This window comes from Mytilus edulis, chromosome 8 (genome assembly GCF_963676685.1).
Source record: "Mytilus edulis chromosome 8, xbMytEdul2.2, whole genome shotgun sequence".
NCBI lineage: Eukaryota > Metazoa > Mollusca > Bivalvia > Mytilida > Mytilidae > Mytilus > Mytilus edulis.
In genome coordinates, this window is record NC_092351.1 from 13,092,676 (window position 1) to 13,119,399 (window position 26,724).

Here is a 26,724-nt window from a genome sequence, read left to right on the forward strand (position 1 = left end):
TGTGTATTTTTATTTGAATTCATCTGATGAGTTAATTTTTTCAACTTATTTTTTATAGTTGGTTCTTATGATGTACTGATACACCACTGTCCAACAATAGGGGAGGGTTTGGTATTCTGCTAACATGTTAAACCCCGACACATTTTGTATGTAATACATACATATGTGTCTGTCCAAAGTCAGGAGTCTCTCATTCAGCGGTTGTTGTTTGATTCTGGGTTTCTTTTCGCTCATTTTTTGTACATAAATTTGGCCGTTAGTTTTCTTGATTGAATTGTTTTACATATGTCAAATCGGGGCTTCTTATAGCTGACTATGCGGTATGGGCTTTGCTCATTGGTGATGTCCGTACAGTTGCCTATAGTTATTAATTTCTGTGTCATATGGTCTCTTGTGAAAATTTTGTTGTCTCATTGGCAATCATACCCCATCTTCTTTTTCTATATCATACTAAGATAGTTTATACTCACAGATTCACCTGTTTTACATTCTAAAATTAAAATGGAAAAAGCATTATGGTCAGACGTCAAGAATTGTTTCGTAAAACGCATTTGAATTGACGATATTCTAAAGATTTTGTTAATTGAAATGTTGATTTCTAATGTACTTTATGTCGATTTTGTGACTGCCAAACACAAATAAATGGACAATTCTCCTTCAAATCAAATCGCAATAAGTACTCCTTTTCACACAAGCGCATTGGTACCACGAACAGTTATGCCTCAAGCAAAAAATAAAAGATAAATTGGCTGAACAATTTTATATAGTTTATCTCTATCTATAATAATATTCAAAATAATAACAAACAAGAATGTGTTAATAGTACACGGATGCCCCATCCGCACTATAATTTTCTATGTTCAGTAAAAATGGGGTAAAAACTCTAATTTGGCATAAATTTGTAAAGACCATATCATAGTGAACATGTATACTAAGTGTCACGATAATTGAACTTCATCAAAAACTACCTTGACTAAACAATTTATTGTAACCTGAAGCGGGACAGACGGACGACTGAGCGCCAAGTCATGAGAAAAGCTCACTTAGCACTTTTGAGTCAGGTGAGCTAAAAGGCTTAAATTTTTGGTTTAAATATCTAAATTGACAGCAATAAACCAAATTATCAAATAACCTGGTATTTTGTAAGATGAATAGATACTGGAGATAGCTGTAGATTTTGTTGATATTCAAGTTGCTGTGAAATATATATATATTTATAAAAAAGATTAATGATGGTTATCTGAATTTATTCCGAACTGAAAATTCTAGCTTTTTTTACCTTAATTAATCAAATCCTTAGAATTGACAGCAATATGCCAAACAACATAACAACCTTGGATTCAGCAAGATTAATATACAACTGATATTGCAGTATAGATTTATAAAAATACAAATTAATTTGAAAGAGTAATTAACAAATTTAAAGGTGACTATCTAAATTCAGGCTGAACTGAAAATTCAAGCTTATTTCATTACCTATCACTCAAATTCTTTAATTTAACAGCAATAAACCAAAGTACCAAACAACCTGGCATTCTATAAGATCAATATATAATTGATATAGATGTATAGTTTGATGAAAATCCTGGTTGATTTGAAAAAGTAATATAAACATTTAAAGATTAGATACTCCTACGGCACGCAGTAAAACGGGAATTTATTGTCTGCTCGGTAGCGTATGATTTTTTGGTGCAAAAAATTGTAGTGGTAAATATATAGCTATATGAGTACCACTTCTAGCCTTGCGTTCGTACTGTGTACATCAAGAATGCAGCCATTCGGCAACAAAAAGAGCGTTCAGAGGCACAGATGTGTAAACTTCAAAGTGACATTTCAACGGCAGATACCTACAAATTCCAGAAAAACAGCTGTGAAGACCAGTTCAAGTTCAACATGAAGATAAACGCGACACTCTCAAGGAAGCAGAATCCTGTTTGCATTCCTCAGATGACAAGTCAGCTCACGCTAAACAGAGAATAAGTGAAGGTATAGAACTAATCGTAAAAAAAATAGTTAAAATGGCGAATTTGTCAGAACATAGTTGGAGAGTAGTCCTAGAATACACTTCAAACCCACTGGCCGATGATTCGAAAGACAAGAGGAAGATCATGAGGGCAACATTGCGTGCAGAGAAAAAGGCGAAGGAAGAACAATCCAGAAAGAAGCGTTCAACTCCTTATTCTAAACCTTCAACTTCAGCTGATAATGGAAACAACAGTGGTGGCGCTCAGTCAGCTACCAAGCAAGGAGTCATGTGTATTATAACTGTTATAAACCAGGCCATTGGCAGTTTGAATGCCCAGAAAAGAATAAAAAGTTAAGTGCATATAGTAATTTATTGTCATATAATGATGCTTAGGCAGCAACCATTTGATTTTCGGGGGGGGAGGGGGGGGGGGCCTATGTTTTTTTTTTGGAAAAAAAAGTTTGTTTCCAGTTTTTGGAGAAAAAAATAATTTGTTTCTGATTCTGAGAAAAAAAAATTGTTTGTTTCACCCTCAGCTGCCACTATATGTAATGCTAAAATTGAAAGAAAAAAATTGTTTTCGACTTGTCGCGAAAAAAATAGATTGTTTTTCGCCGCAGGCGAAAAAAAAAATTTGTCCAGAAAAAAAAAACCATAGCCCCCCCCCCCCCCCCCCCCCCAGAAAATCAAATGGTTGCTGCCTTATAGAAATAGTAATAATTGACGTTATTTCAAAAGCCTTCGAATGACGTATAATGTATATCTGTAATTAGGGGCTGAAGGGTCACAACAATCCATTCCATTATTCAAAATATCCATTTCATTATTCAAAATTGCCTTTTCTTAATTTTCACGCGTACTTTGGCATTAAAGTCCTCTGTACATTGTAACCCTTCTGATGGTCATTGCTGCACAATCGACTTGTTATAATTATCTATATTCAGAGGATGAAGAATAGCAAAGGTCCAGTGAAATAGTCCGAGATTACTCTGACGTCCAACAGCTGTTTTGCCAGACAAGCTGGGGCCGTGGGACGTCAGAGCTCGTCCCATATCAAAAAGTGGATATTTGCCCACCCAAAATAGATGCGCTGCTTCGTCGCTTCTGGTGCCGACTGACGGCCTCGGAATTATATAATTCGAGCATCAATCTGTTCATTTTTCATTTATCTCTTCATTTATGTAAGTTTCACCTACCTGCCAACCTTTATTTTCTCATCATTAGACAGTTTTCACACTGACCCATCGATTTCGGCATTTTGCCTTTCATTTTCAAAGATTATCACATGACCACGAGAAAACAGTGATGATTTATGCAAATGACCATAATGTAACACCTTGTTCATTTACGATGCAAGATATCTAAATGTCCGAGAGCTTCCGATTGTAACGTGGTCGGAACTAAATGCGTCATACCGATTTCCTGTAAAGGAGGTGAAAAATCATGGTTTGCTACTAAATGTTAATCATCGATCTCCTATAAAGGAGGTGAAAAAATATAAATATTTGCATATTTTGAGTCTCGAGACCACGAACTCTCTCGTAACTTGACGTCCATTTGAAAGTGAAAGTCAAAATGCCGAAATCGATGGGTCACTGTGAAAACTGTCTAATAATGAGAAAATAAAGTTTGGCAGGTAAGGTAAACTTACATAAATGAAGAGATAAATGAAAAATGAACAGATTGATGCCCGAATTATATAATTCCAAGGCCGTCAGTCGGCACCAGAAGCGACGAAGCAGCGCATCTATTTTAGGTGGGGCAATATCCACTTTTTGATATGGGACGAGCTCTGACGTCCCACGGCCCCAGGCTTGTCTGGCAAAACAGCCGTTGGACGTCACAGTAATCTCGGACTACAGTGAAAATAAAATAAAAACAACGTAGAGAATTTTAATTTGCATATATATGTTTTGGTATTCTGGAACCAAGGAATTTTGGTTAAAAATAGTTTGGAAAACCCACCAGTTTATCCTCCGAAACTAAATAAATAAATGAAATTTAAAATTTAAAGTGTATTTATATTTTGTCTCTGATATTAATTTGAAGATTTGTTAGATAACACCAAAATGACGAATTTAGAAATACGGGATAAAGTTATAATGTCACAGTCATTTTTTATTATTTTTATTTCACTATTCACCGCTTCAACTTGAATAATGAAACATAAACTATTTCATAATTCATTATTCATCACTTAACTTTAAATAATGAATAGTGAACTATTTCATTATTCATTATGAAATTTTTAATAATTAAAAAATGAATTAATGGACGTACTTCAGCGCGGTGTGACATCACTGGTGAAAGTTCCCGTAATAAAGTGTCAGCTGATTTTATATATAAAGTTAATTAATACTATCTTGAGAGATTTTTAAGTTTGCCATTTTTTGCAATTTCAGGAACAAATTAATGGCCTGATGGGTGCCACATGTGGATCAGGATCTGCTTACCCTTCCGAAGTACCTGAGATCACCCTCGGTTGTTGGTGGGGTTCGTGTTGCTAAGTCCCTTTTTTCTATGTTGTGTTTTCTGTACTATTATTTGTCTGTTTGTATTTTTATTTTGAGCCATGTCGTTGTCAAATTTTTCTATGAGTTCAACTCACCCTCTGGTATCATTCGTCTCTTTTTTTCAAAATACAATGGCGTCTAGTCGATGGTACATAATTATGTACCTATCAATCCAAAATGTTCGATAAAGACGAGCATGCATGCAGGTTCTGTATTTTACGGATGGTGTTTTAATTCGCATTGCGGGTGATGTATGCATTTAAATAGACACTTACTCTGTCGACGCATCCGGTCAAGCCCCTTCGGGATTTTATGCGATTCATTTGATTTATGTTTTACCCTTGATTTAAAATAAAGAATGAAAATGGGGAATGTGTCAAAGAGACAACAACTCGACCAAAGAGTTAAAAACAGCCGAAGGCCACCAATGGATCTTCAACACTACAAGAACATCCGGAAACCTGAGGAGGACTTCAGCTGCTCCTAAAAAAATGTGTACTAGGTCAGTGAAAATGGACATCATACTAAACTCCTGAACATATAAATTATCTTAAATTTTAAAAAGAGGTCAGAGCTTCCGGACTTCATATAGGCACAAACCTGTGGTGGGGTTGTAACAGTTTTAGTAAGATCTCAACCCTCCATCTATACCTCTAGCCCATGTAATTTAAACAGACACACATCAATACGCACATTAAAACTAAGTTTAAAAGAAATCGCTTTCGTTAATCTATTTACAAGATGATGTTGCTATGAATTCATCGCGGTAAACTTTTAACTACAAGTGTACTTTTTTTAATGATGAAAATAAATTTACTTACATTTTTGGATGATGAATTTCCCATTTTTATTTACATCGTATATACAAGGTCTGAAATAATACAAAAAGTATAAAAGTCACTGGTAATGCGAAAAATCCAGAAAATGTTTCATCTTTTATTTGCCTGAAAACTGACAAAATAGTCGTCATATATGTCCAAATGAAGAAATAGTATGTGGCGGGGTTAAACATATTTGAAGACGCCAAACCACCTCTAACATAGGACAGTGGTGTAATAGTCCAACATAAGAACACTATTAATTATACATATATGCTTGTCTTCAAAAATAGATTCTATAACATTGTGTCTTAATCATATTGAATAACTTGTAATCATAAGAATGAAATTAATATTGACTATTCTGCTCCCTGTCGGCACTATGATTAGCAATTAAATATTTGTTTGTTTGTCCGAGTACCATCGTAACTTTCTTGTGAAGCGTTCGTAAGTTTACCCTTAAATGAAGACTAGAACACACCCGCGAAATCGCGGGCATATACAGCTTGTGAACTGTTGTAGGATGATGTTTGTAAAAGATAATTATGTATGGAGAATTTCATAAAAGGTATCAAAAGCCCTCTCCCTTTTTCCAAAGTTCGAAATTTGTTTCCTTTTTGTTAAATTCAACTATTTTCGTGTTTCTGGCCTCAGACCATAATTATTCTTCTCCTTTGCTACAATGCATGTTTTGGTAAAAGTACAATTAAATTAAAATTTTGCACCGTTCAAACATGAAATAAATGTAACTACTTATATATAGACCATTATTAGCCTAATAAAATATGCTTCTAGGACAATAGGATCCATCAGTGCTTTTTCTTTTGAGAGCCTTATTAACACGCAAATGGTAGGATATGAACCTTGTATAAATGACTAAGACCGACAAAGGCTAATTTGAGGGGGGTCGGAGGGGTCCTGATGCCGAAATCCCGGTCTTAAAAACATGAAATCCCGAGATGCAGAATTTAAAGAAATTCATATCCCGAAATACCGAAATCGAAAAATATATTCCCGATCCCGTATTGATCAATCCCCAAATCCCGAGCTTAAAAACACCCGATCCCGAAGTCCCGAAAAAGGTCCTGCTTCCCTTTAGTCTCTACCCTACTTTCATTTTTGCAAAATCAATACTTTCACTTTCAACAATAAATTTTTATGCCCCATTTATGTGCATTATGTTTTCTAGTCTGTACATCCGTGCGTTCGTTTTTTCGTTCGTGACGTCCGTCCGTCTGTCCCGCTTCAGGTTAAAGTTTTTGGTCGAGGTAGTTTTTGATGAAGTTGAAGTCCAATCAACTCCAAACTTAGTAAATATATTGCCGAGGTGGCATCTGTGTACTATGGACACATTCTTGTTTCCACATATTTTATTTTATTTTTATATATATATGCAACTGGTATGACCCCTTGAATAGTACAAATTTCAAAGAAAACTGTAGACAGAATACAGAGAGGATCTATATATATAAAAGTAGCATAATCGTAGTTTACATGTAGATAAAACGCGTAAAATAATTGTCCTCTCTATGGAGGTATAATAGTTGTGTTTCTTGCAATCTAAACACCATGATAATGGAGAACGCTCTGATTGGCTTCATACGATTGGTTGTTTTAAACCGGAAGTCTTATCCATGACTAAAAGTCAGTCTGATGACGGAGTCAATATCCGGACTCCTTATTTGTCGTTTTTCTCCAAAAATAACTCAATCTGAATAATCATAAGAATTAATGGATGACAAATGCGACTATGCAAGTTACCTATAGAACACAGAGGCATGGTGATTTATCAATCGTGGAAGGAAGAGAAGCGACACACAAAATGAGGTCTTCTCGTTTAATAGTATAGATTACGATAGGGTTTCATGATACAAGCCCCAGGGCCGGACATTCGTCGCTTCATGTAATTGATTGAGGTTGCTTGTATACTGAGGCATAAACAACCATTTCATTGCATTGCAGGTAAGTTAACTTTGACAAAACATTTACTCGTACAAAAAGGGTTGTAAAAACTCGGCATACAGGTAATGGCTGCACTGTGGATATTAAAAATTGCTTACTCGCTACATACAAATATTATCAAGCTGCAGATCAAATATTAAACCAACCATTTCCTTTCAAAGAACCTAATCAAATTGTAACGAAAATTTCATTCAACAATGAATATTGACTTGTAAAAATTCCAACTATCGGCAAACAGGATATTACTGCACATTGGATCTGAGATAATGGCCTACTCACTACAACCCAACATTATCCAGCTGTAGACAAATCATAAAAGCAAAGGAAACTTTAATGAAAAATTTCCACCTACAGTGATCGGTAAAAATTTCCACCTATCGACAGACAAGAAGTGGCTACACGACGGATAATAAATTGCTTAATCGCTTCTACTCAACACTACCCGGCTTCGCCTTTTAAAAATAAAATTGATGCAAGCTATACTTTATTGTAGTTTTAACATGGATAGGCATTATATTAGTGATTATTTTTGCTCGAGCGATATTGAGGGCTAAAATAACATGAATATAATGCCTACCCATGATAAAACTACAATAAAGTATAGCTTACATCAATTATTTCGATTCTGAGTAGGACAATTAAGGTAATTTATATGTCCGATATGTATAAGGGTTAAGCGATTATGTAGGCTCTTTCAAGAACCTCCCTTTTTTGTTTGTAAAGAAGCAAACAGCTGGCACTGTGATTATTCAGAGGGGGAGGATGTTTTGAACACCCAGCGTGAAAGGTTGTCGTATCTAGGTCAAATATGTCAATTTCGAAATGCAGCACATTAGTCATAATAAATTAATTAGTAACAACATGTACATCATTTAAGAGTTTGGAAGTGCTTTAAGTTAATGAAATATGATAAATGAATGCCAATTTGATAAAATTCATTATTCTGCAGTAGTCAATATACGCATGTGGATTTTTTTTTTATTGGATTTAAAGCATGGGTTTATTCATAAAGCGAAAGAAGCACGTCGTATTAGAATTTCTGATATATACAGCTGTATGTGTATAATTCTGGATTATTTTAGATCTAAATTTTTTTACTAAATTTAGATCTAAAATAACAAAGGAGTAGATCCGGTAATACCCCCTTTTTGGTCCTAAAATATAGCGTTTTTACAAAATTGTTAAATTGTCAACTTGTACTTATTTATTGGAAAGTAGCATGCTTTTGTTACATAGATATGGGACGTTTTTGATAATACAATTGACATGCATCTCGTACTAGCATCATTATTTCATGCCAAAATAAATGTTATCTTCACAATTTAAACATTTGTGCTAATTCTAGGACTTTTTGTTTTAAAAATAAAATGGAAGTGGCCGCACTATTGTTCATTCTTAATATTTAAATGTATGTTTCATGAGAATTCATATTATATATAAATGTTGAGAATGAACACGAATGCGGCCACTTCAATTTTAGACAAAAACCGTCATAAGAGTGACGTTAAATGGCATATTTGATCGATTTTTCATATTTAAGCTTGAACTTGTGTATTTAATGACCAAGTCAGCAAAATCTTTTACAATAACCAATTGAATCGAATGAAGTAGATACTTAGTTAAGTGTTAAAAAAATGTTTAAAATCTTTCATTAGATGTGTTTAGAATTATAGTTCAAAATTAGCCCTTACTAGACCTTCTCCTTTCCGAAAGACAATTCCTTTTTTTTATATTGTGGCCATTGATTATCATATACTGTATGTTTTACCAGAAACCATAAATACTGAATAATTTATACTCCAAGAGTTGTTGCGAGTGTTTTTTATCGGGCATTGCAGAGAGCGTGACATTCAACTTTTATGAGATATTGGACATATCGTCTTCATTACGACCAGAAGCGGCTAAGTATTTATACATCTTGTAGACTCAAACGGAGACTAAACTTTTAGCAATAACGTTACTATCGGTATCAGAAAGCTAGGAATCACTATAGTCCATACCTAAGTCAACCTTTTGGCAGCAACACTTTATCCTATAAGATACCTTATCAATATATTTTATATTTCTGTCAAATCTAATTGAAAATTGATTTATATAAATACCAGTTCTTTATAAAAGTAAGAAGGTGTAGTTTGCCTGCAAAAAGAAAAATCAAATGACGGGTAAGCAATCATATGTCACCACACGGCTTCAACAACAAACACACCCTCTAGCGTACAGTAAGCTTTAAATGATAAGTATGCCACAATAGAATTTAATGAACTGCAGACAAAAGACTTTCAATGTGATAATGTAACATCATTAAAACAATGTGATGTTATATGCTACTGTTAAGTTTCCTCCGACAATGTAATAAAATGTAATAAAATTTAATGAGAATGAGGAATATGTAAGAGACAACAATCCCACACCCGGAGGTGGTCCTCTGCTGGTCCCTAAATTAAATCATGTACAGTCTAGTTCAGTGAAAAACGTCATACTAAACTCCAAAACATATAAATGAGCTAAAATCAAGAATTATACAAGAGTCACAAAGACCAGAGGCTCCTGTCTTAGGAGAAGCGCAAAAAATGAGGTGGTACCAGAGTTAAACACGTTTTTTGAGATCTCAGCCCCCCCCCTATGTCTCTAGCCAATGTAGAATAAAGAAACACATACTATTACGCACAGTATTACTCAGTTTAAAAGAAGTCCGAGTCCCATGTCAGAATAGTTAACAAATGGAAACTAAGCAAAATGACAATAACACATCTTCAAGCAGTTACTGACATGCCAGCTCAAAACCTCAATTAAACTGATTGAAAGAGTATGTCTTCATCATATGAAAATCGAGTACTATCCCTACTGTTATGTGTTAAGTATCATACCATCATAAAATATATGAGAATAACATACTAGTAACCTGTATCATGCCAATAACTGGTTTTTGAATAAATATGTTTATTTCCGATGCAAAGACCCTATGAGTGAATCAATATTAATACCAAAATGACTTGACGACAGTATCGTAACTATATATCTTTTCCTAATAAGTCTGTTTAAAGGTTTGGTTAGCTTTTAAGGTGAATGCCAACATTTTTGTGCCTTGTAAAGAATGTTTCCAGTATTAGTAAATGTTAAATTAGGAAATAAATACAAGTGTCGGTCAAGAAAAACATAGAGACATATATATGCAAAAGTGAACCGGGATTTTTGAGACTTTTTTTAACCGTTTATAAGATAAAAATTTAACAATTAAGTCAAACCACCTGTTTTAAGAGACCACTTAAGGGAGAGCAAAATAAGTGGTCTCTTAAAAAATGTGGTCTTTTAATACAGGTTTAATTTATATGAAATGCATTACAGAGGGGTCTAAAATTAATGGTCTTATAAAAAAGGTTTTGGTTAATAAAGGTGTTCTCTTTAGCAGGTTTGACTGTACTTGTATTTTTTCCTATTTTCTTCTTTGGATTTTTCGGTCATGTTGGTACATGTACATGTATGCTGATGGGATCACTGGACAGTTTTTTTTTATTTGTTTTGATACCCTGATTATGATTATGGTCATTGATTTGAATTGGCCCGATAGTTAAACAGTATAATTTTCAAATCGAAGAATCCTGGTGACTGGCATAAAAATAGTCTTTCTTTTAAATGCTTAACTTACTAACACAGGTTAGGATGAAGTTAAAAAATGACGTTTTTATCGGTTTTAACATTGATTGAACATTTTGTTATTGAAATATTAAAACGAAACTAAATCTAGATATATATATATACAGTTTAATAGAGGTATCCATGATCATACGTCCTGTCGATAAAGTTTACCTTAGTTTAACAATGCACAAGGTTATGCATTTTTCGGACTTTTAACGACGACAAACAATATTTGTCTGAAGTGTAGTAATTGAAACTTAAGTAACTTGGAGTAAAATGATTTATTTATTATTTGTAAAATAATTTGCATTGAAATGGCTTTCAGTAACTGTCCCAGAGTTCAGCGTCTATAGCAGGTCCTTGTCTGTCATTTTTGTCTTAATTTTGTTCGTTGTATTGTTCAAAATTAAGCCGTTAATTTTTCTCAATTGATTGTTTTCATGTCGGGGACTTTTATAGCCGACAATGCGGTATGAGGTTTTCATTGTTGACGGCCACCCTGTTGCCTCGACTTGACTTGTCATTTGATTTAGTAAAGAGTTGTTCCATTGACAATCATATCACATCTCCTTACTTTAATATGACAAGAGAGATCGGGGGAAAAGACAAAAATGCAAATTTTGTCATTTCCTCGATATCCGAGCTTTTAATATTATGATAACGTTTCCACTTGAATATTCATAAATACTTTTTTATATGAGTGAGTTGATCTTTTATTCGACCTTCTATGCCACTTTTGAACAATATGTGCCATTATTCGGTGTTAAGATATTGACAGGACCGGAGACTTTGATTACATTTGTTGTTAAGGGTTGAAATGATGGCATAATGTCGTAGCTTCTTCTTTGTGCAAAATATTATCATTATTTTTTTACAAGAAGAGTTTTATTATTTATTAACCATAAACGAAAGGGTATACACAAACTACATATAAATCCATTCGTGTATAGAAAACAATAAACATGCACCTTACAAAGGTACTTTCGACGTTAAATACGACATTTTCATTTGATTTACACATTTTTTGAATGATTACTTACGCATTTTTCTGTAATAATAGCTCCCCTAGTTACAAAGCTTTGTAAACATTTTTACTGAACATTTTACTTCCCTGTTCTACGACATTTAAAATGCCTTGGTTGAATTGATCTTAATACTATTTATAGCTCATTTGTAAATTCATACGGCTATTATCGATCATAGTTTATCAATGACAACTCCTACAAGGTCTCGGATCCGGCAAACCTGGTATATTTTGTTCCCATTCTCAATTTACAAAAAAATCATTTATATTGACACCAAGACTTTAGTGATCGCATTTCTGGTGCGTGTAACTTATACAGCGAGAGAATAATTTAGCATAGGAGGATCTAGGAGCGTAACTGTCCGCGTGAAAAAGGTGACATTATACATTTTTACATCGCGATGACCTTGAGATCATTCCAATGTTTTGTTATCGCCTAGTTTTCCATTAGTTTATTAAAAACGCCTTTTGGGGAGATAATTGCTAAAAATAGCATTGCCGGCCGGTAATGGGGCCCCCATTAGTACTTTACATTCATATAAACACATCTCTTCAACATGTTCAATGAACACTGCTAAAAATATTTTTGTTTACATCATAAGTTAATAATATGAAAATGTTTTGTAGTTAGATATATATATATATATGTCGTGTACAAGTTGCAATTTTGTACAGGTTATAACATGTACAAAAATATTGTACATGTTATAACTTGTATAATGAAAAAATACAAGTTATAACATGTACAAAAGTACATCATACATGTTATAACCTGTACAAAATATTGCTTAAAAATGGTTTTAACTTGTACAAAATTTAAAATTAATCTTAATGAAGTAAAATATACATTTAAATTCACCAATGCATAAAGAACAACAATAAATAGGCCAGAAAGTGTCTTTTTCTGTAGAGGACAATGGTCACAAAGTTTCAGAAATATATGGTTCATGACTTATGTTGGCAAAATGTGTTTTCATGTAATTGTATGTTTTATGCAGTCCATCATGGCTAAGATAAGTGTGAAACTTATCAAGAACCTCATCAACCCAAACAGGCAATATGTATTGCCTGACCAAACATAGCCCTTAAACCAACCACCACTTGGATATTGAAAGAATCAGGATGTATCACATGGAATTCCGCCAAAGATATCAACCAATGAGGTTATACACATATCCTCAGTGATTGATATAATCTTGCATCCAGTTCATGTTAAGTTATGGGCATAGAAAACTCTATAGTCCATACAGCATATTTGGAGGCCAATCTCAAAATATACCACTAGCAAGGCTTTCCCTTAAGGAATAGTATTCCCAATACTCAAAACAAATTCAACACTTTTATTAAATATTATTCCTTTTAAAACACTTCTAAACATTTAAAGATGCATGTAAACAGTTCTTTATAAATCGTTCATAATTCAATAAATTCTCATGAATTTGACCACATACAGACTTTTAAAAGTTGAGTTAAGGCAATGAACTCATATCAAAATGAACATTGTCATTAATCTAATAACATTTTCAGCATGTGGAAAGCTTGTAAGCAAAGGGACTTAACCTCCAAGTGTAAACTATGCTGGCTTGTCTCTTTCTTTACTGTTGTTGAATCAAACACACTCTTTACTTCATAATCAGGAACATTGACACTCGATTCTTCACATGTCTACTGAAAATATATTAACCAATAACAAATTGTGTATTTGTACTAAAGACAGCATTAGTCACACTTTGAAAAGGAAAAATCCCTTTGCCTACAATCCACGTGGAAAACCACTAGGGAATCAGTGTCCCTCGAACTGTAGACAAAGAAATTTAAATTAAAAAATTTAACCATACATTAAATTTAAGTATACATTTGTACTAGTATACAAAATCATTCAACATTATATTTTTCATTAATTTAGATAAAACAAAACAAAACAAAAAATATTGCAACCATTATTTAATCTCCCATGACAAAAAGATTTTTGTGACATTTCAACACATCAATGACATTAATTACACATCCAATAGAAAACATCATGAAATTACGGAAAAATTATTAGCATTACTTTTAAATAGGTTCATTTGAACATAAAGCTGCTCCCATCACAGATTTTTTTTTTTTTTTTTTTTTTTTTTTTTTTTTAGTACCGTGCCATATTGGCATTTCTCAACACAGACATACATAATTTAGTGTAGTATCAATATTTTCCCCATGCATTATTTTTCTATTTTCAGAAATCAAAACATTGCTTCAATTGCAATTTGTTCTCACCATATTCTGATTAGAAAAAATCCTTTCCTTTTAAAAAGGTTGCTCAAACTCATTGACATGAATCATCGTGCAAGGTCATATTACTTCTCCTTCATTCGTCACCCTGTCAAAGCTGTAGGTAACCATCTGAAAACAAAAACATTCTATTCAATTCTATATACATGTCAAATGTATTAGACTATAAAGTGACTAATCAAGAAATATTTAAAGCAATTACCAACTTAAAACCTGGAAAGGCATGTGGTCTGGACCTGATACTAAACGACATGCTTAAAGCTGGACAAACAGCCCTTATAGGCTGCATTAATAAACTTTTTAATTTAATATTTGCTCATAGTACATATCCAAAGCTATGGTGTGAAGGATACTGTATACCTATACATAAATCAGGAGATATAAATAACCCTGAAAATTACAGAGGTATAGCTATAAATTCTTGTATTGGAAAGTTATTTAATGTTGTGTTAAATACAAGACTTTCTAAACATTTAGATGAGAGAAATATTTTGACTGATTGCCAAGCTGGCTTCAGAAATAAATCAAGGACAACAGATCACATGTTTATCCTCAAATGCTTAATTGATAAATATACTAACTGTAAGGGAAGTAAATTTTATGCTTGTTTTATTGACTTTAAAAGAGCTTTTGATACTGTGATACACCCAGGTATTCTTATCAAAATGCTCAAGTCAGACATTGGGGGAAAATTTTACCAGTTAATTAAACACATGTATACACTTAATAATTTAAGAGTAAAAGTTGATAACAAACTAGGTCCATGTTTTAACTCTTATATTGGGGTTAGACAAGGGGATGTTTTAAGCCCTGCCCTTTTTAATCTATTCATAAATGATCTACCTAACTGTTTACTAAATTGTCCTGATAGTGTAAAACTCAGCACTAGTCGCATAGACTGTCTTATGTATGCAGATGATGTCATTGTATTTTCTGATTCTGCAGATGGACTTCAAAAGCGCTTGAAGGCATTGGAATCATACTGTGATACCTGGTGCCTTAATGTAAACTTAAAAAAAACTAAAGTCTTAATCTTTAATAAAAGTGGACGCCACATAAAAGAACCATTTTATTTTAAAAGTGAATTAATTGAAACTGTTTTCAAATATAAATACCTTGGAGTTATATTCCAGTCAAGTGGCCTATTTAATTATGCAAAAGAAGACTTATTTAATAAATCTTTAAAAGCTTCATATAAACTTAATAGATGTTTATCTGGCTCAGATGCTAGTATTAAAACAAATTTACATCTGTTTGACCATACCATTAAACCTATTATTTTGTATGGCTCAGAGATATGGGGAATGTTTAAAACCAACTCTGCTTCCTGTAAAAAAGATGCTACAAATGTGCTTGAAAAAATATACCAGAATAATGTTGCTGATAAAATGAACTTAAAGTTCTGTAAGCATATTCTAGGCTTAAATAATAAAAGTACAAATGTTGCTGTACAATCAGAATTAGGTAGATTTCCTATATATTTTAATATTGTTATATCTATGATAAGCTATCTGCATAGATTACATCATTGTAACTCAAATTTATTGAAAGAAGCGTTTTTATGTAACAAAGATATGCATGAAAATAACACTATAACATGGTATTCCTCTGTTAAATTTATTTTACAAAAGCTTGAATTGAAAGAAACATATTGTATTGATTATTCAATTAATAGATTAAAACAACTTATTATGAAAAAGTTAAAGACATTATTTTTAAAAGCATGGTTCAATGATAAAGATAATGTTAATGGAAAGCTAGATACATATTTTTCTCATAAAAGTAATTTCCAAATGGAAAAATATCTTGATATTCAAAGTTTTCAATCAAGACAAATTTTATGTAAATTTCGCATAAGTGCTCACCAATTAAGAGTAGAAAAAGAGCGACATAAGAACAAACCTATAGAAAGGTCACAGAGGACTTGTAATTTTTGTTCTCATAATGATATTGAAGATGAGTTTCATTTTTTAATTAACTGTCCATTGTATAATCAATGTAGAGAATCACTGTTTGCACAAGCTCATGAACACTGTCAAAATTTCAATAACTTGGACTGCAAATCAAAATTTTTATGGTTAATGACCACTGAAGATCAACATATACTGAAAAAGTTATGCATTTTTCTTATCCAGAGTTTTCAATTGAGATCCACAAATTCTGTTAATGGCTAAATCTCTTTTAGTTTATCTATATATATATATTTTAAATTCAAAAATTTAATTTAAGTGCACATTTCTCTATGTGTATGCATATTTCTTCTATTATTATGTAAATGCTTATAAACAAACTGCAGTAAAACTCTAAGGTGCTTATCATATTCCTGCAATTGTCAAAAAATATAATTATATACATAAATATCTAGTAATTGGTTGCTGTGTGTACATGGGAGAAAAATACCCTTATATCTAATCAGTTGAGGCTGCATATCATTTGTATGCAACTCAAAACACCATATCTGTTTAAAGGGGAATAATCCTTACAGAAATTGATTGATTGTCTCCCATATTACTTTCTATTCCATGTGCATGCAATAACTGTTCAGAGTTCTATTGTCATGTATTTCATTTTATTATTTCATTGTTATAACAAATCATTGTAATCATTGTATGAAATTTAAAACCCGCAAGGGTCCATAATTGGATTAATAAAGTATTCTTATTCTTATTCTTATTCTTCTTATACAATCAAACAGACCGCTGAACGCGGACCTCGACGAAGACACCTTATAATTCAATACACATCACTCCGATAAAAAACATGAATATCAAGTGACATGTCACACTAAATTATTCCATTTTCTCAATAATTCTATTCTTTTCTAACAAAGTCTTTAAATAGCATTTCTATCAGTATGTACGATGTAAAAATAAATGAAAAGTCCACAACACAGTCAAAAGTAACAAAAGAAACTATTTACCCTATAAACAATTTATTATTCTCCTTTCAACTACAATTTTCCAGAGCCCCCACTTCCACATATATTTTATATAGCGATAGCACTTTGCCCTGCGTTTAACCGGCGCACGGCATAACAAATATCTGACCACCTGGGTTGATAATAACTACCTAAGGTCTAAATCCCAAAACATCAGTTTGCCACCAAGGTCAAACATTACCATCTAGTTCTATCAAGAATCCGCCTAGGCGAATATAAATGAACACCAAGGTATTGACGTCCCCAAGGCTAGTATTTTTAATTCATTGTTGCCATCAAGGCAAATGTAAAAAATCATAAAAATGACCACCTAGGTCTATTGCCACCAAGGCATATAAAAATGACCACCTAGGTCTATTGCCACCAAGGCATATATAAATGACCACCTAGGTCTTTTGCCACCAAGGCATATATAAATGACCACCAAGGTCTTAAAGCCACCAAGGCTATATTGCCACCAAGGCAAATGTAAGTAAAAGTTAAAGAATATAGTTACTTTGCCGACAACACGTGGAGCACGACCTTCCCACAGCTTGGATATTGAAAGCTTGCATTTCTCAATGACAATTACATTATATACTAGTAACTAAATTCTTCCAAAAAAATTAAGAACGATTCCTAATAATTTTGGGAAATACTCCTCCCTCTCGACTTTATAGCATGCAAAGACTAAAACAAAGTCTTATATGCTTACTCTGTAAAAGCAATAGATCTAGGTGTAATACCACCATTGATTTTTCCCTATTAGTCTTTGTTAAATTGGCACTTTTAAAAAAATTGTACAGTATGTACCTTTATTACAACCAAAGAAATACTTTGCATGTGTAAAGTTTAATCCTTTCCAGTGATACAGTGAAAATTTCACACTACATTTCATTGCATATAAGAAAATAATCATCGCCGGAAGTAAACAACCCAATTTTTACACTGTTATTTACATGTTACCTGCTTTGGTAACTACGTAACCTTAACGTTCCAAAATATTTTATAAGACCATCAAATAAAAAAAGAATGATGCTTTCAGACATCCAACATACATATTTACGACTCAGAAAAATTTAAGTGCATTGAAATGCAGGGTTAATTTTCTACAACTGTCAAATTCAAGGGAATATTTTTTTAGGCCTACTTTCGTATGCAACCGGATGTGACGTACCATGATTTGGTGGTATTACACCTAAAGAACACCTAAATGTCAAATAAACTTAATGTAATTTTTTCCCCTCCAATTGCAAGTTATTTCAAGCATAACTGTCAAGTTTTGTCTCAGTCAGAGCTATAGTTTCAGAGAAAATCACTATAATGTAAGGCCATATCCTACGGCAATTTCAGTCTAATTTCTTCGAAAAATCCTAATTTCAGTGTATTATTATAAAATGCAGTGTTGACTAATATCTGATCATAAACTCATGATCTATGCATTCAAACAATTATATAGAATACAAAAGACAACTTTAAGATGATAAACAATTTTATTGCACCTTTTAGAGTTCATTTGAAGGTCTGTTTTGGTCTGTTTTGGTCCATTTTTCCTCCTTCCTTCCTTTTTCATCAAAACTTGATATCTTTTGTCTAAAAATTAAAACAAATGTGATGATTTCCCCACAAAAATGAAATAAATGTAATGTTAAATCAATAATTAAAGTGTTTTAGCTGAAAGAACTGTCTCTATAAATGTTAACAGTCTACACGGAAGTTTCTATAAGCCCTTATGTGTAACTCAAGTTTTTGGTCTGTTCGCCTAGTGTGACAAATAACGGTTCCCTTTTAGTCAATCATTTATTGTTACTGGTATCAAAGTCTTTTTATTTACTCATAACAGTATATTTCTTTGAATTGCAGGGTTAATTTTCTACAACTGTCAAATTCAAGGGAATATTTTTTTAGGCCTACTTTCGTATGCAACCGGATGTGACGTACCATGATTTGGTGGTATTACACCTAGAGCTGAAATAGTCTTCATTACCGATATCTTTGGATCTACTCTTCAACATTTTTGGCCTTCAGCATGACTTATGTAAATTTATAACTCAATTTTTGTTTATTAACTATAAGATCATTGCATGAGGCGAATTTCATTTTGATGTTTTAAATATATATCCTCTACTATGAAAGCATGAATTTGTGGCCTTTGGATGGTGTCTGCTCCATGAGCGGATTGTTGTCTTTTAGACACATACCCCATTTCCAAAAATAGTTGTAGACATATCTATCCTGGCTATCCTCTTATGTCTTTTAGTGTCAACTAGAATGAATTTAAAGTATTTTACTATTGCCTTCAATGTGGACACTCACAATTATATTTCATCAAATAAAGATATGTCCATAGATAGTCATAAGAGGTTCATAAGACATGTCCTACGATATATCTTATGACAGGTTTTAGGTAATGATTCGTAATACCTACCCCTGGACATTAACTGTATCAAAAAAGGACAAAACACACTAACATGAAAGAATAATAAAAAAGTTATGAAAATGTTATTGAGGTCAATATCATCTGTTGCGGTAATAGAAAAATATCCTTTTTCGATTTTGTACAAGTTAAAACCATTTTTAAGCAATATTTTGTACAGGTTATAACATGTATGAGGTACTTTTGTACATGTTATAACTTGTATTTTTGCATTATACAAGTTATATCATGTATAATATTTTTGTACATGTTACAACCTGTACAAAATCGCAACTTGTACACGACATATATATAATGACTGAATAAATAGCCAACGATTAATCTTACAGGGCGATGGATCATGTTATCATACTGTATAACAAAATATAATACAGTCGACTCTCGTTATGTCGAAGTCAGCCGGACCAGAGAAATATTTCGAGATACACGTAGTTCGACTCAAACGAACACCGGAAGTTCGACAATCTAAGGGACACAACTCTTGCTTAGCTTGGTAAAGTTAAAATAAATCCGGGTGAATATGGCAAGGGGATCAATATTCTAGTATCAGATCGATGTATTTGTATGTCACAGTCTTTTATTATTATAATGACATTATTTTTACTTATTCAATTGTTTCAATTAAAAAAAATGCTATGGCTTTTCCAAGAGAGTATAACAAGATCAAAGACGCCGTTTGAGTAGTTTTTAGGTGATCATCAACGGAAGCCATAATCCTCACTTTATACACACCCAAGCTCATTAGTGTAAATCATAAATTAATTGTTTTGTAAACATTTTAAATACTTTTTCATGAACATTAACAATGCATCCCTAATTATTTATCAAAATTCTATAAAAGATAATCTTAGGTAAATATATAAACACTCACACTGTATATAACAAGTCAAAAAAGGGAACAACATCGCCATATAATAACTATAAAATGAACAAATATTAGATATTTCGGATAACAGATATCCTTCTTCAATAATAGCACGATGTCAAATGAATCATGTCAATATATTCAAACTGAGACACTATCAAAATCTTCAAATTTATACAATTTAAGCGAACATCACAGACGCTGGTACAATTTTAAAAGTTCCAAACACGGCGCATTGACTACAAAGATATGCCAAAATAAAAATAGTTATTTGCGATGTGAACTGACACAACTCAGAACTTCCAAAGGTGGTGGCAGTTGAGATGCTAGAAAACTAGTTGATGCACTAGATTGTCTTCAAAAATCAGCAACACGGTATCCTGGCTTATCTGAGAGCAAATATACAAAACGTTCAAATGAGGAACGATGTATTAAGTGCAATAAGAACTGAAAATCTAGGGCAGTATTGTGTCATAACAGTCATTGCGTTCATTATAAATGTGGCAAGTCTGTGGAAGATATAAAATGTACTAGTCCTGAAACACAGCTAAAAACATACGGAAATAACAGCCGGTCAGACGAAATACACATTACCAGTGCAAGATCCCTACTTATAGAAAAGAATCTACTTCAATGCTCTGTCTGTGATAAAGCTCTAAATGATACAGAAAATAATTTTCCTGAGTGCAATTTAGTACTCATGATAGCTGCCTTGATAACAATACACATTCCTGTTACACTTGTCTCGGCTTGTTAGATCAGATATCTAGTTCAAACACAATGGAAACAAATAACAAACTCCATACCTATACAAATTCTATCTTGGTACATGACATTATTGATCAGTCTCTAGATGAATATCCAATATCTACAAATTCATTAAACCATTCTGAATGTCTCAACACACAGCTACCAAATCTCAATACTAATAACTTCTCAACATCTTTATCAGATCTGGAAATTGCTGATCAAACCACATGCAAATCTACTGAATCTAATGGCCCTGTGGCCAAAAGTTAACACATCAACATTGAATTAGCATGTACCAAAAAGACCGCAGTACCAAAAACTGCCACCATACAGATGGACACAGATCATTCCAATCTGGAAATTGCTATGCTTCACAACCATCATGTTATAAATTCAAAAGAAAAAATTAAAAAAGATCAGGGTAAAGAAATTTCAGCCAAAGACTTTAAACTTCTAGAGCAAAAGTTAAAGAAAAAAGAAGAACAACTAAAGATTAAAGAAGCTATACTAAATGACAACTCAAATGACAAGACAAGAATTTTAGATAGCCTATTCAAAGCAACATTAAAGAGTAACCGAGTACGTCCTAATAAAGTTGATCGGGAACTTAGCCTACTTCAGTCCTTGTATGATGATAGTCATCAACAAGAGAAATCTACATATGGCAATAGAGCTCCAACTAGCTCCGTCCAACACAATGTTGACTATACAATTCCACATTCTCAGAGTTACCCATACAACACTCACTATTCCAGAGATAACAATGTTCCATTTACCAATTTTAATGATACACCACCTTATCAGTGGGGCAATGGTGGGACTTACCACAACGTCCCTACTGATAGTCGTGATCCCTACTACCCATACTTTCACAATTGGAATAATTATCAAGACAATATAGCCACATGAGTTACCATCCGAACACAAGAACTCAAGATTACTATACACATGGTAACTGGTGGGACCTACCACAACGTCCTCCCAGAAACCTTCGTCATTCTTATAATCGGCATTCTGCAGAAGATCAAGTTTGCTTCTCTAATTTAATCTCACTTATACTCCGACTCAACATTCTGAAAATTCTGTTAGTAATACGGAGGAAAATTGTAGAGAAAAAGCATTTACTCTAAAGATATCATAATCCATAGACTTACTCTACAGGTACTACTAATCACACTCCAAAAGAGAAAGAAAGTTCTTAACTTTATGGAAATGACTTATCCATGTATACCCATGATGATAAAGCTCCACCAATGCTTCACATTTCAAGAATAGGTCAACCTTTATATTATTCACAAGACAAATCAGAGCAGGGTTTTTCATACAAGGAACTGTTTCAATTTGAAAGGCACAACATGATGTCCTAAACCTTAACACGATTATTGCTGAACAAATGAATACATGTAGTGATGTAATTTCTGAACATGATGTTTTAGATTTTAAAAATGACTGTATAAATGTACATTGTGCAAATAAGATATAGAAGCAAGTAGCACCTCTACCCTGAGGATTTTTGATTTCGTGTCTGACCATAATTTGTCTAGCACAGAAGTTGGAATTACCTATACCCATACCTGTGGCATATCATCTTCTGCAATTGATTATATACTTTTCCAAGAGAAATTTAGAGACTGCACAATAAATATTGAAAAACCTGACATTATTTCAAACGTCTCGGATCATCTTCCAATTCTACTACAACTAAAATATGAACTTCCCAGCAGTAATTCCGAAATTCAAACGCAGGCGACTATATATAGCTATCAATCATAAGGTCAAATAGAACAAAATAGATAAAGATAAATATAAAAATCTAGTTGAAGAGGGCATCGCATTATTTTTGTTTTGATAAGTATAATTATCACAGTAACATTTCAGTCTCCTAGTACATATTTGTTTAAGTCCTAAAACTTTTGTTCTTCTGGAGAAAATTCCAACCATAATGAAATAAGGAGGTGCGGTAAAATTGCCAATTAATCAACTTTCTACCAAATACAAAATGACGGAAATGTTAGCTTGCTTACACTGCTACTTCATTTTATATTTCAAAATTACCATTCCATTATATGAACTGCATATTCAAAAATATGTTTTGTCACCAATATCCTAATAGAGCACGTATCATTATACTGTTTCACCCGTGTCCGTTCTACCGTCAATCGCGCACTTGGTGTATACATATAGGGTTTATACGGCTTATTATTAAGGACTGAGTGCTGTCTTTTTGCTTCAGGTTTAAATTATGTACCTGGTGTTACTAAAATGTACTCATATTAAAGGTGCGCATATCGTCTTGGTTTCCTTTATTTTTTGTTCATGACAGGTTGCTGGATTAGACGTTTTGATAAAATATAAAAGGCACGCAAGACTCCGGCTTACATCTCCTACATGTGGAATTTCAAGCTGGACCTTTTATATTTCGCATTTGCAGTTTGTTTTACTTACAGAATGCATGTATGATCTCAAGATTTGTTTCTTAAATAATTTTCCACAAATGACACTGTTGAACTTTGTAAAATTTTGCATACAATTTGCAATGTTTGTCCGACTTGCTGAGCTTGTATTGTATTGTCCCGAACATGCATGAACTATTTGCCACTGAACGTAAAACAACCATCAAAAAACCGAGCAATTATATAAAACTGTTTACTGAATCATATTTTTAAAGTACTCTATTTCTGCATGGATGAAGCAACGACACCACCATTGCCTTAAATGATGGAGAAAAAACTCAGTAATTCAAATGAATCACACGTGAAATTTTTCATGTTATTTTTACGTGAACTTTGCAAAAATATGAAGGTATTTTTCATGATTTTAATTAAATTTTAGAAAAAAGATATTATTTTAATAATGTTATTTTTAAAAATAACGTACATTTAACGTGTACCAAATTCCGGTTATTTATGCATGAACTATTATCATAAGATTCACGTGGAACCAACCAGTATAAGCAAGTTTCAAGTATTTCAAATGACAATTAACACTAAGACTATAGCCATACAGTAGGACTGTAAATAAACAAAAGACAAGTAAATCAGAAACATGCATGGATCACGCAAAAACATGCAGGGGCGACACCGGAGTAATGGGAGTTTGCTTCTTGCAAGACATTAGCCGTGAAAACAATTTGATATGAAGACAAGCCTTTGTTTCAACTTTGTTTTAAAATTTCCAACATAAGGCTGTTACGGCCCAGGTCAATGTTCTTAAGCATCACACATATTTTTCTTTCATTTTATTGTTAGCTTTCTTTAATAAATATTTACATATTATAAACTATATTTTTTTATAATTTCTTTTTTGTTCAATTTCAGTTAAACACTATTTCTGATTTGCTTTTTTATAAATTTTAAATGTCTTTTTCTTTTTCTTCAACTTTTTGAAACCCTGGTTTTGTATTACTTTGAATTTGAAGAATATTTAGACTTATTACGTTATAAAGATAAGATAACGTTATGTAGGTTTAGAACTGGAAATCATCGATTACCTATAGAAACCGGTAGATGGCGTAGAATTATGAGACAGGAAAGGTACTTTGTACTTTGTAACGCTCAAGAGATAGGTTGATGTAGTTCACTATATTCTAAACTGCACAGCTCTAACAGATAGTAGAAGACCTTTTCTTAAACTTAACTATGTAAGCCGAGTAAATGTTTCGAAATTGGGCACTTTATTTATTTAAAAAAAAATTGTGTTTTGAAAAATTTGTGTAAATTAATTTGAATTATATATACATAAAAGTATGTTCTCCAGGCTGATCACCAATCTCTTATTCTTGTTACTCGTTTTGTGCAAACTTGTTATACGCAAAATCTGTATGTTAATATTATATGTAAAAATATCTTTCTTTTTACCGTTAACTTGGTTTTATAAGAAATAAAGAATCTAAATTAAATAATACAATTAATTTTATTTAGTTTTTTGGATGTAATTACCTTAAATTAAAGGATGCGAAAAGATATATTAATGTAACTTTTTCAAAGTTCAAGTTGATCAATTATTGATTTAAGTGAATAAATCAAATTTATTTTCTCGAAAAATAAATCAAATCAGGAACATATATATTGTTAGGTATACTGTTCCCAGATTGAATAGTATACAAATCCTAGTTCTTATATTATAGTAATAATTATTCATCGGCGAAAAGGATAGTATCTTTATTGTGTTGGACGAATCGTAAAAGTGTTTTATTTTCTTAATTCTATTTATTTACTCGGACATCGTAGAGTTTAAAATTCTTTTTTTTTTTACCATATTGGACTTCATATTGGGTATTGAATTGAAACACGAACGCGGACCCCGATGAGAAAACCTGGATTAAAAGTTTGCAAATGTTCCGACCAATGAAATTTATTTTACTATGTAACGCGAACTTCAACGAAAGCACCTTGATAAAATATTGTGTATTGAATTGAAACATGAACGCGGACCTCGATGAGAACACCTGGATTGAAAGTTTGCAAACGGTCTAACCAATGAAATTCATTTTGATATGTAAAGCGAATTTCAACGAAAGCACCTAGATGAAATATTTTATGTATACGACAATTAGTTTTCATTAGACATAACCGCTAAAATATAGTTAATAAAAATTATATCAGAGCAACAATGCATAATTGTTTCTTTTCCATTCTTGTTTAATTTTAATAATGTTTATGTTGATTTTAATTTGGTAGGTAGACTCATATTAAATGCCCTAAACGTAAATATACGGGTTTTTTAAATGCATTAGACGTAAGATAATGTCGACATAGAGCAAGTCAAGGTCGTAAAACTTAAATCAACCAACCCATCGTTATCGCAGACTAAAATTTATCTCATATAAACAGAATATATGTTCATTTATAGCAAGACTTTTTGTACGTCACGGTGTATGACAGCACACTAATCCCTTTACAGAATCGGAACCATAATTCACAATTTTCGTATTGTGCTGCTTTTCCACAATTAACGCCCGTTTCGCGTCAGTGACCGATATTACAATTTGATACAGTTTTAAAAGTTTATTGAGCTGTTCCTCAAGTTCATTTACAATGTTGTGCAAGACTTAACTGTTTATTAAATTCAACAAATGTCAGCATTATCTTCATTAATTTTATTATTTAACACAACATTGTTTTTATTACAAGCTATTTCATATATCAATATACAGCTAGGAAATATTTGTTGTTGACCGAAAATATAAGATACATCGATTTAAACTATGTGAAAAATAAATATTTTTTGTTTCTTTAATTTCCGTGTCTATATTCAATTTACGAGTACACTATGGTAAGACAGAAAAAGAGAAACGGAAATATACATAAATACCCAAAGTTTCGTAAGTCATTGCAATGGACCATACATTACTTATGTCACAAGTTTTCATAGCATGCACTCAGCAAAGTTTTGAAACGAATATGTGAGATAAAGATCTACTGCATTTGGGCAAATTAAAAATATGTTAAACATCCAACTATTTTATTTTTAACAGATTCACAAGTTTTGTATTGATCATTCATTTGTTTAAATTGTGAAGTATATGACTTTAATAAGAATACACATTTATATATATAAGTC

The 26,724-nt window shown here is 32.5% G+C and overlaps 1 protein-coding gene across 2 annotated transcripts in view; it reads right to left on the reverse strand.

Annotated features, from left to right (window-relative positions):
• Positions 1 to 12,035, reverse strand: part of LOC139484837 (uncharacterized) — a 35,841-nt gene extending 23,806 nt beyond the window's left edge. For both annotated transcript variants that reach the window (XM_071268829.1, XM_071268828.1), the window contains exons 1-3: positions 11,936 to 12,035; positions 5,301 to 5,350; positions 471 to 490 (exon numbers count right to left, since the gene is read on the reverse strand). In XM_071268829.1, the coding sequence (XP_071124930.1) occupies positions 471 to 490; positions 5,301 to 5,324 (44 nt within the window). In that variant the 5' untranslated portion in view covers positions 5,325 to 5,350; positions 11,936 to 12,035. The remainder of the gene's footprint in view (positions 1 to 470; positions 491 to 5,300; positions 5,351 to 11,935) is intronic.
• Positions 12,036 to 26,724: the final 14,689 nt, after the last annotated feature.